The sequence below is a fragment of the Raphanus sativus genome, unplaced genomic scaffold (genome assembly GCF_000801105.2).
Source record: "Raphanus sativus cultivar WK10039 unplaced genomic scaffold, ASM80110v3 Scaffold1760, whole genome shotgun sequence".
NCBI classification, from domain to species: Eukaryota; Viridiplantae; Streptophyta; class Magnoliopsida; order Brassicales; family Brassicaceae; genus Raphanus; species Raphanus sativus.
This window is the reverse complement of record NW_026617069.1, coordinates 3,523-19,512: the sequence shown is the minus strand read 5'-3', so window position 1 is coordinate 19,512 and position 15,990 is coordinate 3,523. Positions and strand designations below refer to the sequence as shown.

Sequence of the window (15,990 nt, the reverse complement as noted above, 5' to 3'; positions counted from 1 at the left end):
AAACAAAATTCTATATAATTAAGAGAAAACTTTGCTAGGTATATAATTATCAAATAAAACTAAGTAATATTTTTTGAATTTGTAGATATTAAAAAGAAACTAATGATAATAGGATCAAAAAAATTTAACTGCATAAATTTTGTAGATTTGTTTTAGTAATTAATAAAAAATATTAAATTATAAAAATAGAACTAAATAATATTTTAAAAATTGTAAAAATATTATTATATTTCTATTTCTACTATTATATTTGTTTCGAATAAGCTATCATCTTCTTATGCTGACCTATCGTTCTCATTTTGGTTTGTTGTAGTTTATGTTTTTTTTATCAACGAGTGGATAATTAACTCTTATTTTGTATTTAAAAAGTATAGATTTTTAAAAGATATAAGTTGTGTTTAAAAAAAGTCATATAATTTATGTAGTTGTCAGTATGATAATATTTTAAATATGTGTGGCCATGTAATATCTTTGATGTTGCTGACAATCATGTTACTGTCGAATGAATGTTGTAGTTTATGTTTTTGTTTTTTTGACAAATGAAGATTAAATCCGAGTCTATTAAAGACACAGACCTAACCTCCGGATGGAAAATGCAGCCTACAGATAGATTCTCTCCCTGATATTCAAATGGATCGTAAACATGGACCCATATCCGCGTGGCCACGTGTGGAGTTAATAATCTCGCACTAGAAAATAGTTGAACCCTGGCCTGGACCATCAAGACACTCTTCCTCTAGTAGAGACCACTAGACCACCGTAACATGGTTATATAGTTTATGTTTTTTTATCAAAGAGTGGATAATTCCCCTCTTATATTTGTATTTAAAAAGTTTAGTTTTTTTAAAAAAAGTTGTGTTTAAAAAATTCATATAATTCATGTAGTTGTCAGTATGATAATGTTTTAAATATGTGTGGCCATGTAATATCTTTGATGTTGCTCAGAGCCGTACTCACTTGAGGGGAAATATTGCTTGGATAGCAGCTGAAAGTGTTCACACCGCTCTGATAACAGAACGGGTGTAACAATGACACATAAGTAGAGGGAAAATAAAGAAGGAGTAATTAAAGACGAATATAAGGGTTTTCTCTCAGACACGGAGTCCAAGACAGCCGCATCTGAAGCTTCCTCCGCCATGACGGCCGCATCTGAAGCTTCCTCCGCCATGAAGATCTCTCCCTCGTGCAGCTCCTTCTCCTCCTGAAAGTTGTGGGCTCGTCCTCCGCCGTCACCACCCACACCGCGTGAAGTCCTCTTCGATCTCTTTGTTTCCATGGAGTCTCTATTTGCTGTCTCAGTTTCTGCTTCCCCACCGCCCTCAGAGCCACCAGATCCGGACCTCGATGTAGCTTTTCCGGTGGAACCTCCTCCCCCTCCAGTCCCTCCCGACCCTCCGCCGGTTGTCTATCTTTCCGTTTCTACTGTGTTTATTGCTTCTTTGGCCGCTGTAACTCCCGTTGTCCGCTTCTCTGGGGATTCCTGGAGGGCTTCTTCAAACGGCACCGCTGTTCACTTTGTTCCCTACCGCTGCGTCTCTCCTCCACCTTGCTTGAGATCTGATAGAAACAGCTCGCTAACCATAGATCTGCACCGGAAATCCCATCTCATCCCACCGCAGCCACTTCCCGTTCCCTCCATCCCCGATGCTTTAGATTTATGCTTTTTTAACACCGATGTTCGTGGGATTCCACACCTAACACGGGTTATAGATCTGGTTCTTTGTCGATTTGAAAGCTTGTATTCACACCGCTCCTACTCCATATCTGCCGCCGTCAAGCTCACCTACGATTCTGGTGGTCGGATATATCTCGGTGAGGATTCTCCCCGTGTTATATGTACCCTTCCGTTGCTCGTTATCCATATCACACCGTATTTGAAGGGTGAACCTCTACCGGACTCATCCGCCGCCTCGTCCACTCTCGGCTGTCTCGTCTCCTCAGACTCTGAGTCCTTCTCTGTCCGACGGAGACCGACCCAGTCCAAACACGAGATGGGCTTCATCAAATCCTATTTGGACTTGGCAAACCCAACATGGCTCACATGCCCCCATCTCCTGCTACTTGTTTCACAGCCCATTTCAAAGTGGGGTGGGTTAGTCTTCTTGAGTAACCCGCTAAAAGTATTCGGTGGATTCACCTTTATTTTTACCGAAACTGATTTGCACTCAATGCTTCATTTCTCTTGTACGAAGAATTTAATTGATGTTCATTTACTGGTGGATTCATCAGGCTCTTTTTCATTTTCATCATCTCTAGCATCCTTTTTCTTGGAGAAGCGAACCATATTACCACTCCTCTCATCTTTGAGAAATGTTTCCCCTCCAAACACTAAATGGAGTTGTGTATCTTTATCCATAACCATTTTGTCATCTTGTGTAGCGGTCCGTTTGGGGCCTGAAGATGCAACGGATATTGTCTCGATGATATTCCGAGGTGCGGATTGGATCTTAACGTCACGATTCAAAGTGACTAAATCTCAAGTCTCCGGCGCTGTCGTGATACTTGTTTCGACGCACTCGAGCATTGCTTCGAGTTCGCTGTCATTCTATCTTAGAGGTTTCTCTACTTTTATGTTGTATGTTTTTGTGTTAGTCTTTGTTGGAGTTTGGTTAAATTCCCTCTTTATTTGTAGTTCGAATGTTTGAAGTTTTAATGGAAGTTGTGTTTCAAAAAAAAAAAGTAGAGGGAAAATAACAAGGTGGGATAGAGTAATTCAATCGTTTAAAACTAATTTCCGATGATATATATATCTATATATATATTTAGTAATCACACAGATAGAAAGAAAAAACAGAAAAATGTATAACTAAGAAAAGGACATAGGTTTGGGAAGGGATTAGAGATTATTTTCCCTTTAAAACGACATGCATAACATTTGTTTTCCTTTGGCTCTCTCTTTCTTGAGAAAGTTCCATAAGCCCCAGAGCCAAAAGCATCTATTGAATCTCAAACCCTAATTGGATTTTGTATGCACGACCAGATTGTTATGTTTTCTATTAATTTTGCAGCTATATGATGTGAATAAATCTTTAAACAATCTTTTTTTTTGGGTTAATTTTTGGTGTGAAACAAACAAGGCATCATAATGTTGCTCGGTCGTAAATCATCGAGCAAGTTACAGGTCTTGTTCTCATTTTCTTGATTGAGTTTATTTTAAAGTTCTCTTGATTGATTTTAGTTATTCATATCTACAAAACCTTTGCATGTTTTCAGGAAATCATTTAAATGGTTCATTTTTTTTAAATGGTTCATAAAAAAGTCTTGCTTTAATTATAGAGACCCTTAATTATATGACTTTATTTCCAAAATGGCATACCAATATTCTCATAAATCCTTCCTCTTGTTCATGTTAGATCATCACACAATCTGCATATTTTTTTGTCACATGAAGGCTTTATCCTTGTTCATTTAATCTGTCTACATCTAATTTTTACTATAAAAAGTATCAAAGTTCTAGCCCTTCTTTCTCTGTTTTCTAAACAAAAAAAGTTACATTTTTTCTTGAATCACATTATCAGCCAGTAAATGGCCAGCAATCTTCGCCTAAAGCTAGCAAGATTAACAAGCAGGATAAGCCATTGTCATCACCTAATGCTTCGTCACCTTTGCCGATAAGGTCATCTAAGTCAATATTATCAAGACGTGCTTCTTCGAATCTGTCGCCAATAGGCATCTTCAAGAATGCTTCTATTAGAGAAGCAAAGAGCCCCAAGGCTAGCAGCTCGCCCAAATGGACATGCAACTTTATTCTTATGGTCGAGCTTCGCAGGAAGATCGTTACCTTTAGAGATATCATTGATCTTCCTCCTCTTGACGGTTCTCATTTGATGTGTGTAAACCACAAAGTTTGTTATCCTTCTTAATCAACGACCCTTCATATGTTATTTTGACTCACTTGTTTGTCTTGTTGGGTAGATGGTGATGTATACAATGAAAGATCTCCAGAATATTTGTCCTGAGATTATCAACAGCTCACTTATTTCAGAAATAAGACGCACAAGTGTCGATAAGGTATTCAAAAACATGAGCTAGTATATATGTATTTCTCTGTTCTAGGTCTATATACCTTGAATTTTATCTAATGTTTGCTCCCAAGGTTCTTGACCATTTCTTCAATGCTTTGAAATCCATGGGAGATTCATGGATCGATAACTCTGAATGGATAGCTAAATCTAAGTACTGGAGTAGCAGTGTGGGAAAGAACCAGTCGGATCGACTAGGTTGAATTTACCTTCACGCAAAAGTCATCTCACCATCTTTAATTTCAAACTGTTTTTTAAATAGCCTTTCCTTTGCAGTGGTAAAGGTGTTAGAGCATCTCCAACCCCACTCCATAATTTACTCCAAAATTGAGAATGGAGTTGAAAATGGACTGGAAAATGGAGGGATGACCAAAAAATAAAAGCATTACTCTATTTTTGGAATAAAATATGGAGTGGGGTTGGAGATGCCCTTAGCAATATTAGATGGACTGATCAAGATGTCGAAAGAGAGGTTTGATATGATGGAGATTGATGAAAAGGAAGAAGAGAAGAAATATTTGATTACTCCAAGGACTGCTAAAACATTGAGCAGTCGAGTTTTATCTCCATCTGAATCATTCTCCGATAGCAGAAGCTCGTTTTGTGGGTCACCAATCACACCAAGATCAGTTCTTCCAGACCCGATGATGGGTTCGCCGGGAAAGGGTGGAGACTTTGCAAATTCTACGTCACATCTTCTGTGGAATATGAGAGTCCAAGCACTTGAGAAACTTAGTCCTATCGATGTTAAGCGACTCGCTATTCACATTATGTCACAGAAAGAGGCTCATGAACCAAATCAAAGCAACGTAGAAGATGAAATTAATGTTATTGAACAGGACAAGCAGAAGACCAGTGACGTAGAGAGCAATGGTGTGAATATGGAGAAAGAAGAAACTGTTGTTCTTGATGAGCAAGAAGATACAATCATGAAAGTATCTCCACTTGATTCAACATCTGAATCCAAACTCAATATTTCAGATAAATCTGAACTTTGGCCGGAATCTTTGCTACCACCTCCTTCTCCTCCTATATCCATTACCAAAACTGCATCTTTAGAGTCTTTACCATCTCAACCACCCACACCACCACCTCCTCCTCCTCCGTCTGCACCACTGAATGCGAAGGCTGATGATGTGAGCATATCACCACTGCCACCTCCTCTGCCACTTCTCATCCCTTTACAAAGCTCTGTTCCACCACCACCACATCCTCCTCCAGTAACTGTGGTGGCCGTACAACCACCGCCTCCACCTACACCTCCAAGAACCCCAGTGGCACCACCAGCACCACCTCCCCCTCCTCCAAGGACTGCAGCGGCGCCATTACCACCACCTCCTCCACCAATGCAGAACAGAGCACCACCACCACCTCCAATGCCTACAACTAATAGAGAAAGTTGTGGGCCACCGCCTCCACCACCTCCTATGCCTCAAGCTAATGGAGCAGCACCGCCTCCGCAACCTACTATGGCAAAAGGAACATCACCTCCTCTGCCACTGCCTCCTATGGCAAACGGACCATCACCGCCTCCACCACCGCCTCGAATGGGTGTGTTGAGTGGAGCGGCTTGTCCACCGCCACCACCAGGAGCAGCAAGAAGCTTGCGTCCCAAGAAAGCAGCTACAAAACTAAAAAGGTCAACCCAATTAGGGAACCTTTACAGAATCCTTAAAGGGAAAGTAGAAGGTCGTGATCCTGAGGCGAGGACAGGAGGCGGAAGCGGACGAAAAGCCGGAGCCGCAAGCGCTCCCACCAGTGGAAAGCAAGGAATGGCTGATGCTCTTCCTGAGATCACAAAGAAGTCTGCATATTTCCAGCAAATACAAGAAGATATTGTTAAATACATGAAATCAATCAATGAGTTGAAGACTGAGATCACTAAGTTTCAGACTAAAGATATGACTGAGCTTCTTAGCTTCCACCGACGTGTTGAATCAGTTCTTGAAAAACTAACAGATGAGACACAAGTAAGAAAACTCTAAAACTTCTTCATCTTATTATTATCATTTATTCGTCCTCTGTTTTTGTGATTCTTGATTGCAAAAATATGTTTAAAACTTTTAGGTTCTTGCGCCATGGGAAGGGTTTCCACAGAAGAAAGTCGAAGCAATAAGAATGGCTGCTGCATTGTACTTGAAGCTGCACGGAATGATCACCGAGCTACATAACTGGAAGATAGAACCTCCTTTGCATCAACTTCTTGATAAAGTCGAACGTTACTTCACAACGGTAATTATCTTATTCTATTGCTTACTCAGATCCTTTTTTCAGACCATTCCAACAATACTTTGTCACTATAAAATGATTAATGTAATAGATCAAAGGAGATATCGACACCCTGGATCGAACCAAAGATGAAGAAGCTAAGAAATTCCAGAGCCACAGCATCCACTTTGACTTCAATATACTTGTTCAGATAAAGGAGACAATGGTTGATATCTCATCGAGTTGCATGGAACTCGCATTGAAGGTAATTAACACCAAAAATATTAAACCACTTTCTTTGTAAACCTTTTTAACCAAAATGCATATTGGGTCAAACTCAAATTAACAGGAAAAGAGAGATGCAAAGCTTGTGTCGCCTGGTGCAAATCCTAGCATGAAGAAGACAGTAGGATCTGCTAAAATGCTATGGAGGGCATTTCAGTTTGCATTCAAAGTTTACACATTTGCTGGAGAACACGATGATCGAGCCGATTCTTTAACCAGAGAGTTGGCTCATGAGATCCAAACTGATCCTCAGAACCCATGACGATTCCATCGTTCAGATCATCACACGTTCCAAAATACTATTCCTTTTTGCCCTTTTCAACACCTTGAAAATGTTCCAAAATGTTCAAAATGGAACGATAAAAAATAGTATATGTATATATAGATTTAACTTATTGTTTCGACTTTTGAGTTTGTAGTTTTGAATCCCTCTAAAAAGACTAGGTTTTAGAGATTTCATGGGAGCTGGGAACTGGAGAACCTTTGTTGGTGAAAGACTGCAAAAACATTGAATCAATCAGTAAAGGAAGACCTTTTTAATTGCCACAATATATAATATGATTTTGTTGTTATAAACTGTTTCTTTCTTTAAAGGTACCGGTCTAGATGGTGCGACAACACTTTTTTTTTAATTAATCTGAGGATATCTAAACATATAGAAATATCAGACTAATTCTCAAGAGTAGATGCAATCTATGAATGTACACTTTTTTAGATATTCAAATGAGGTTTAAATCATGGCTCCATATTCACATAGTCACGTATGTTTAGTGTTGTGTGATTATTTTAAACTTGGATCATTTAGCTTCCTAACATCCACCTAATTCTAAACAACAAATGTGTAGATAATTAATGGCGCAACAACGCTTGGCAAAGAAATGATATCAGTCTTAACATTGCATCCAAAAAAATGACATCAACGAAATTTAACACAAATTGATGATAAAAAAATGTTTATAAAAACCACAGACTGAAAAGGTTAATCCATTTTTTTGAAAATTTTAATGAATTCTTTGGGATATTTATCCATCTGATTTTAACACCTAGAATTTGAATCTACACCTTTTATATTTATACCTATCCTTTTGTATGTTGATTTTGTATCATTTACTTATATCAATAAAATTGTAGTCATTTAATATTTTCTTCAATTTGATATATATATATATATATAGCAAAAACATATCTAAAATTCTACACGGTTTACAATATGTCTCAATTTTTCACAAACGTTATCTAAACTTTCACATTTTACTACTCTTCATTTGCAGGCTATTCATGACTTGTATTCCCCAGCTTTTATTTTATATACCAATTTTTTTTCCTTTCAAAGAAAGAAAAAGAAACGTAAATAGAGCAAGATCCAAACAAACGGCGATAGTGTGGTCTAACCACTCTTTGAAAATCAATAAGAATGTAATCCAATAAATCGTCATATATACATGCATATGTAGTCCTGTTCTTCTTCCCTATTTAGCTCTGCAAAATTCTTGTGTTCAACTCTCTATATCTCTCTTCAAAAATGAAGCTCTCTTTTCGTTTGATCTCAGCAGTTCCGCTTTTGTTCATGCTCCTTGTCGCCACAGGTTCAGAATTCATATCACCATAATATTTCTAAATAGAAGTCTCATGTCAGTATGTAATCATCTATCTAATATATGATTTTACCGAGTAATCTATGACCCATATCTTAATATTCTTCAGTGTTTGGCAATATTTATGTATAATCTTGTGTATGATTACTTTGTGTTATACCTTCAGGGATGGGTCCGGTCACGGCCAAGGCACGCATGTGTGAAACGAGTAGCCAGTTGTTCAATGGACCGTGTCTGAGCACAACCAATTGCGCCAATATTTGTCAGAATGAAGGTTTTCCAGATGGTGACTGCCAGGGATTCCGCCTTCGCTGCATCTGCAACAGACCATGTTGATGAAAGACAAGTTACAAAACGTAAAGATAGACCATGTTGAACCATGATCATTTTATGTTTTTTTTTTCTTTCTATTTTACCCTTAGTCTTTCAATTGACTTAAGGAGATATAAATATCGAATGCCCTTTAGTTTGTGTATTTCTATTTTCTTGTGAGGTTAAATTATAATAATACAATTTAGTAAGTTGTAATAAGTTTAATAAACTATGACTTATTGACTTGTGCATCTTTCTTCCCTAGGACTAGGAGATGTATTCAGTCTATAAGTTGAAGTGATTTGCTTTTTTTTTTGTAAGTTTTTGGATTATTTTGGATCAATTCAGAATTAACTATGATTTTAGGTAAATCACTTTAAAATCTCATCTAACACTACGAAATTTAATTTTTAATAGAAAAACTCAAGCAAACACTTTAACGGTAGATGAAGCAACATTAACAAACCCCCACTACGATTCATGGAGAAGACAAGATCAACTCTTATACAGTGCTCTCATAGGAGCGATATCGATGACGTCAACCATTGGTGTCTAGCGCCACTACTAATCACGAGAAAAAGCATGGTGACATATGCACTATTGAAGACAAAAGGCCATTGCTAAGTTAGTCAATAAATAAGCATTAAGCTTGAAAAAATAGTGATATAATTATGTTATATTGAAAAACGGAGAACGTGAGAAAGGCTAATTAACCTAAAAGCCACACTATTGTGTATAATGAAACCCTACGATATGTCTCCACCTTCATTAAAGAGAACCAAAAAAAAGATCTTCCTTAACCGCCTTCAAAGCCGGCGTCGAGCCACCACAGGAAGATAGCATAGGATCGTCATCTTTATGGCTAACATCGTTGCCTGACGAAATCATTTTCAACTGCTTAATCCGTGTCCCAAGATGCTACTACCAAAACCTAAGTAGTGTCTCCAAAACCCTAAGGTCTCTAGTCCACTCGCCCGAGCTCCACCGTTTGCGATCCTTCCTCTCTAATAAACCCAAGGACTCAGTCTATATCCTCTTTCACGTTGACAAAACTCTCGTTTACCTTTGGTTCACTCTCCGTGAGATTGAGAAGACGATACCTAAGATTGAATATCGACTAGTTCCATATCAGAGTCCGATCCGTTCTAAGTATATGTACCGATCTTATACCATCCAAGTGGGACCAGAAATATTCTTCAAAGGTGGATATATAAGACCTTCGACGAAACTTTGGATTCTTGATACTCGATCTGGAGATTTAACAAAGGGACCAAACATGAACGTGGCTTGCACGTGTGAAGCCGTCGTGGAGAACATCGACGGGAAGGTATATATTATGGGAGGATGCGACGATGATATCCAAATGGAGGTCTTTGATCCGTATTCGCGGGAGTGGACAGTCGCGGAGAGTCCGAAAAAGAAACTGCAGTCAATGAGGCGGTTACGTGCTTCAATAAATGGGAAAGTTTATATGGTGAAAGGTGAGAAGATCGTTGTATACGATCCTAGAAAAGGCCAGAGATTTAAGAAGGTGAAGATGCCGAGTGGTAGATATGGTGGTGGATTGTTTTATTTGTGTGCTGTTCGCGCGCACGGGGTTGTTGACAGTTAGACATAGTGTAAAAAATTGAAAAAAGACTTATATGAAGTGTTGTGGATTGATTGCTTTGTTTAGATGAACACTGTTAACAACTGAGAATAAGAGCAGATGTGTAATACGGAAGACATGTGTAATACACAACTGAGAATAAGAGCAGATGTGTAATACGGAAGACATGTGTAATACGGAAGACATAATGGGTTTTGGACAATTAATTGTATGATGAATGTTGTGTTGGGCTTTAATGGGTTTGAGTTTTAATTTATTAAAATTAAAATCCATTGAATTTTTGAACATTGGTCGGGTTCGGTCGGTGTACGTCGACGAAGAAATAGAAAAGCTTTTTTTTTTTTTTTGTAAAAGGGATAGAAAAGCTTTCTTTTGTTCAGCTTTAAGAACTTTGGATGAAGGAGTGATTTGTAGTTCGATTTATATTTTAATTATTTAATATTGCAAATCATACCGATGGATTGTATGTTTCGAGGTGGAGTTAATTTTGGTAATTTTTTATTCATTCAAAATCTTAATCATGCACTACAAAAAAACATCACTTTGGCGAGAAAAATTAACGAGGAAATATAATCCTCGTAATTTTACGACGACTTTACGAGAAAATTACAAAGAAAGAAGTAAACGTCGTTATTTCCTCGTAAAGTAACGAAAAAAATATTTCGTCATAAAACCAACGTAACTTTACGTGGTTTAAACGAGGAAATACACTTTCCTCGTAAACACCACGTAAAGCTTGCATTATCTTTACGAGGAAATGAGGAAATATACTTTCCTCGTTAAACCAACGTAATATTACGTCTTCTTTACGAGGAAATGATATACATGAACTTTACGAGGAATTTTAAAGCACGTTTTTTTTTGGCTACCTACCTATTCTTCGCAAATTCATAGCAAAACTTCAACTACCAGATTCGAAAATTTTCTATATATATGGAAGTTTCAACATCATTTTAAGCACACCAACAAGAATAAAAAAAGAAAAACGTGAAAGAAAAAAAATGTCAGGCTCCGGGAATGTCTACGAGTTGCGGAGGTGGATGTATATGCGTAGAGATGCTAACGAGAGAGTGACGAAAGAATACATTGCAAGACTGGAGACATTTATGCATCAAGCAGATTCCACACCGCTCGCCCTAGAAAGCGGTAAGATGTTCTGTCCATGTCGGAAATGCAACAATTCGAAATTGGCAAATCGTGAAAATGTTTGGAAGCATTTAATAAGTAGAGGTTTCACGCCAAATTACTATATCTGGTTTCAACATGGAGAAGATTATAATAATTATGATCAGAATGAAGCTAGTAGTAGTAATAGTAATTTTCAGGAAGAACCGGTTGCTCATCATTTGCATAATGAACATAGTTATCATCAGGAGGAGCAGATGGTAGATTTTGATAGGGTTCATGATATGGTAACTGATGCATTCGTAGCTCATGATGAAGATGAAGAACCTAACATAGATGCAAAAAAGTTTTATGAAATGTTAAATGTGGCGAATCAACCATTTTACAGTGGTTGTAGAGAATGTCTCTCTAAATTATCGTTGGCTGCTAGAATGATGAATATTAAAACTGATCACAATCTACCTGAAAGTTGCATGAATGAATGGGCAGACTTGTTTAAAGAGTATTTGCTGGAAGACAATGTGTCTGCTGATTCTTATTATGAGATTCAGAAACTGGTTTATAGTCTTGGGTTGCATTCGGAGATGATAGATGTTTGCATCGACAACTGCATGATCTACTGGGGAAATGATGAGAAGTTAGAAGAATGTCGATTCTGCAAGAAGCCACGATTCAAGCCGCAAGGACGGGGACGTAATAGGGTACCATACCAAAGGATGTGGTACCTACCAATTATAGACAGATTGAAAAGATTGTACCAATCAGAGCAGACTGCTGGAAAGATGAGATGGCATGCCGATCATACTCAGACGGATGGTGAGATGACACATCCATCAGATGCAAGAGCCTGGAAACATTTTAACAAAGTATATCCGGAATTCGCTAGCAATATCCGAAATGTGTATCTCGGATTATGCACAGATGGATTTAGTCCATTCGGAATGTCAGGGAGACAATATTCATTGTGGCCAGTCTTTCTTACGCCATACAACCTGCCACCGGAGATGTGCATGCAACGGGAGTTGCTATTCTTGACCATATTAATACCTGGTCCGACACATCCTAAAAGGTCGCTGGATGTTTTCCTGCAACCACTGATAAAAGAGTTGAAAGATTTGTGGTTAACAGGGGAGAGGACGTATGACTGCTCAACGAAGACGAATTTCACGATGCGAGCGATGCTTTTGTGGACCATAAGTGACTTTCCTGCCTATGGGATGTTGTCGGGATGGACTACACATGGAAGATTAGCTTGTCCATATTGTAATGGAGCGACATATGCGTTTCAACTGAAGAATGGGAGGAAGACAAGTTGGTTCGATTGTCATCGTCGATTTCTTCCCATTGGCCATCCGTACCGAAGAAACAAGACATTGTTTAGGCACAAAAGGGTTGTGAGAGACACTCCTCCTCCATATTTAACTGGAGAAGAAACTGAAAAGCGACTCGATTACTATGGAGCTTTGGAAACAGTTCCTCGTGGTGGTAATTGGCATGTCCCCCCTAATATGCCTGAATCTTACGGTGTTCATCACAACTGGCACAAGAAAAGTATATTTTGGGAGTTGCCATATTGGAAGGATCTTCTTCTGCGCCACAACCTCGATGTGATGCATATAGAGAAGAATTTCTTTGAGAACATCATGAATACAATATTGAATATCCCGGGGAAGACAAAAGACAACATAAAATCGAGGTTAGACTTGCTGGATATTTGCTCAAGAAGCGAGTTACATATAAACAGCAATGGACAAGTTCCTGTTCCGATATTCAGATTGTCTTCAGAAAAAAAGTCGGTGTTGTTCAACTGGGTAGCATCAGAAGTGAAATTCCCCGATGAGTATGTTTCAAATCTGTCTAGATGCGTTGAAAAGGGTCAAAAGTTCTCCGGGATGAATAGTCATGACTGTCATGTCTTTATGCAACGACTACTTCTCTTTACTTTTGCGGAGCTACTTCCTACAAACGTACATGAAGCACTTGCAGGTACTATATTATATATTGCAGTTATTTTATAAATGATAATTTAGTTTGAAATATATATGACTAATAATGTGCAGAATTGTTTTTGGAATATACAAGGCATTAGAGCATTTTTCAGGGATCTGAGCACCCGCACTCTTAAAGTAGAAGTCGTGGAACAGCTTCAAGAGAACATATCCATCTTATTGTGCAACTTGGAAAAGATATTTCCTCCTCGGTTTTTTGACGTAATGGAGCATCTAGCTGTCCACCTCCCATATGAGGCATTGCTTCGTGGACCTGTACATTACGGATGGATGTATCAGTATTAGCGAGCCATGAAATATTTGAAGGGAAAAGCAAAGAACCTTGCAAAGGTTGAAGGTTTTATAATTGCTGGAAGTTTGACGGAAGAAACTTCTCACTTCACATCGTACTACTTTGCGTCAAAAGTACGTACCCGGAAAAGAGTTCCAAGGAGATATGATGATGGTGGTGTCGCGCCAACATATGTAGTTGCTGGTGTTCTAGACATTTTTAGCCAGATTGGGCGACTGGGTGGGAAATCAAAAGAGGTTTGGGGGTCGAGTGAAGAAGACGCTCATAGTGCACACACCTATATTCTACTCAATTGTGAGGATCCATTGATTCGTTATTTTGAAAGGTAACATAAATGGACACATATAAATTAACACATATATATAATTGCCAAATATTAATTAATATATAATGTGATTTTACAGCCTATTTGTTTCACAAGTCGAAGAAACATTCCCTGGTATATCCACAACTGACGTAGACAAAAGGAAAGATCAACACTTTATAAAGTGGTTGAAGAATCATGTATTAACTCAAACTCCTTATTCATAAATGATTTGTATTTTAACGTTCACTTTGTGTTTGCAGGTTGATTTTGACGACGATGCAGATTATCCTAAGTGGTTACACGAAGTAATTCAATCTCCACATGTAAATGTCACCATCTCACAGATGTATTTCACACGAGGCTATACTTTTCATAAGTATGGTAGACAGCGGGCGACCAGTAACTATGACATTCTTCTCATTGATCTGCATAATCATGAGTACGAAGATCTTACCGACGATGGCAAAGACGAAGCTGTTGAAGACGAGTTTAATGAAAATGATGATGTTTCTAGTGATGACGAAAATGTATCCGATTGATGTATTTGTGTTTTAATGTGATTGATTTTCAGACTTAATGCATGTGATTCGATTATTTTAAACATGAAAAACTATTTAATGTATTGAGATTATAAGAATTTGGGAATGTTTATAAAGAAAAAAATATATTGAGGTTTGAGGTTTTGAATGAAAGTTAAAAGATTGAGGTTTAGGGATTGGAATATGAAGAGTAGAAGATAGGAAAGATGGTGTTTGTGGTTTGGGGTTTTTGATTTTAGGCGTTTAGAAAGCAAACCTCGTTAATTCCTCGTAGTTTACGACGAAATAACGAGGAAAATAGAAAGAAAGAAAAACGCGGGCCTCGTTAATTCCACGTAAGACAGAATCGTCGTAAAGACCTCGTAATCTTACGTGAAATTACCGAAGCTTTTTTTTTTTTTTATTTCCTCGTTATTTCCTCGTGGGTTTACGAAGTTTTAACGAGAAATGCTTTAACGCGGGCCTCGTTAATTCCACGTAAGACAGAATCGTCGTAAAGACCTCGTAAGCTTACGTGGAATTAACGAGATATGTTGTCTAAACCTCTAAACCCTAAACCCCAAACCCAATCTTTCTTATCTATTTTGTCTAAATCCCAAACCCCATTAATAATTTTATAATTTTCAAAAGATTATATTTTCAAATCTTCAAAAGATTATATTTTCAAATCTTAAAAAGATTATATTTTCAAATCTTCAAAAGATTATATTTTCAAATCTTCAAAAGATTATATTTTCAAATCTTCAAAAGATTATATTTTCAAATCTTCAAAAGATTATATTTTTTTGTTGCAAGATAAAAAATTTAAATAAATAATTTTATTTTGTATAAGATTATATTAGAAAGAAGAGATTGATCTTAGAAGTTAAAGAATTGTGGTTTTAAATTTTGAGGTTTGAAATGTTAAGAAGATATTGAGGTTAAAAGGAAGATATATATGTTTTGAATATATGAAGTAGAATATAAGAAAGATGGGGTTTAGGGTTTGGGGTTTCTGATTTTAGAGGTTTAGAAGTTTTCCTCGTTAAAAACTCGTAATTTACGAGGCTTTTACGAGGAACATAAAGACGGGCCTCTTTAATTCCTCGTAAAATTATGTGGTTTTTACGAGGAACAAAAAGACGGGCCTCTTTAATTCCTCGTAACTCTACGAGGAAATTGCGAGGCTGACGTAAGTTATATATACAACCACACAAACCTCACACTCTCCATTCGTCCCAACGTCCTCCCCATTTCGTCTCCAACTCCTCTCCCATTCCTCTCTCCTTCGAAAATGGTAATTTCCTCGCCCCCATAATTAGTTTAGTATATTAGGTGGTTAGTTTAGGGAATTTAGATAGGTTTACGGATTTTATGTTCGTTAGATAGATTTTTTTAATTATTGTTGATTGAATTTTAATTATTGATGATCATAAACTCAAAAAAATATATTTTTGCAGGTTCGGAAGAACATGCTTACTGCTCACTACAGAGAGATGTTCGGTGAGCCTGGTAGTCAGTTAGACCCGCCAGGTTCTTCTTCAGGTGCCGGCGGTTCCGGTTCTTCGGATCAGGAGTCTGTTCCCGAGACTCAGCATTTCTTCCATCTGATGCCTGCTCTGATGGCTCCTCCTATGGCTCCTCCAGTTGCTCCTCCGATGGCTCCTCCTGAGATGTCTGCCGCTGTTCATTCCGATCTCATGGTGCC

The 15,990-nt window shown here is 37.8% G+C and overlaps 3 protein-coding genes across 4 annotated transcripts; all 3 read left to right on the top strand.

Moving 5' to 3' along the window:
- The first annotated feature begins 1,087 nt into the window (after positions 1-1,087).
- LOC130504724 (uncharacterized) lies at positions 1,088-2,679 on the top strand. 2 transcript variants are annotated; one of them, XM_056999351.1, is made up of 2 exons: positions 1,088-2,088; positions 2,380-2,679. In XM_056999351.1, the coding sequence occupies exons 1-2, from the start codon at positions 1,275-1,277 to the stop codon at positions 2,643-2,645; spliced, it is 1,080 nt and encodes a 359-aa protein (XP_056855331.1). In that variant the 5' UTR covers positions 1,088-1,274; the 3' UTR covers positions 2,646-2,679. The 2 variants fall into 2 exon arrangements, with proteins under 2 accessions (XP_056855331.1, XP_056855332.1); XM_056999352.1 differs by having other exon boundaries at positions 1,088-2,092.
- A 406-nt stretch (positions 2,680-3,085) lies between these two features.
- Positions 3,086-6,777, top strand: LOC108810745 (uncharacterized protein At4g04980-like). The gene is made up of 8 exons (XM_056999350.1): positions 3,086-3,121; positions 3,519-3,833; positions 3,916-4,011; positions 4,097-4,220; positions 4,437-5,992; positions 6,090-6,254; positions 6,343-6,495; positions 6,580-6,777. Exons 1-8 carry the CDS (start codon positions 3,086-3,088, stop codon positions 6,775-6,777), a joined length of 2,643 nt encoding a protein of 880 aa, XP_056855330.1.
- A 1,151-nt stretch (positions 6,778-7,928) lies between these two features.
- Positions 7,929-8,647, top strand: LOC130504723 (defensin-like protein 5). Its single transcript, XM_056999349.1, has 2 exons — positions 7,929-8,101; positions 8,277-8,647. Exons 1-2 carry the CDS (start codon positions 8,038-8,040, stop codon positions 8,444-8,446), a joined length of 234 nt encoding a protein of 77 aa, XP_056855329.1. The 5' UTR covers positions 7,929-8,037; the 3' UTR covers positions 8,447-8,647.
- The last annotated feature ends 7,343 nt before the right edge of the window (positions 8,648-15,990 follow it).

Coding starts and splice junctions, on each gene's coding strand:
- LOC130504724 (XM_056999351.1), top strand. CDS start 1,275: ATGGAGTCTCTATTTGCTGTCTCAGTTTCTGCTTCCCCACCGCCCTCA. Junction 2,089..2,379: donor ACAGCCCATTTCAAAGTGGG/GTGGGTTAGTCT, acceptor CATCTTGTGTAG/CGGTCCGTTTGGGGCCTGAA.
- LOC108810745 (XM_056999350.1), top strand. CDS start 3,086: ATGTTGCTCGGTCGTAAATCATCGAGCAAGTTACAG. Junction 4,221..4,436: donor GAACCAGTCGGATCGACTAG/GTTGAATTTACC, acceptor TAAAATATGGAG/TGGGGTTGGAGATGCCCTTA. Junction 6,255..6,342: donor TCGAACGTTACTTCACAACG/GTAATTATCTTA, acceptor TTAATGTAATAG/ATCAAAGGAGATATCGACAC.
- LOC130504723 (XM_056999349.1), top strand. CDS start 8,038: ATGAAGCTCTCTTTTCGTTTGATCTCAGCAGTTCCGCTTTTGTTCATG. Junction 8,102..8,276: donor CATGCTCCTTGTCGCCACAG/GTTCAGAATTCA, acceptor TTATACCTTCAG/GGATGGGTCCGGTCACGGCC.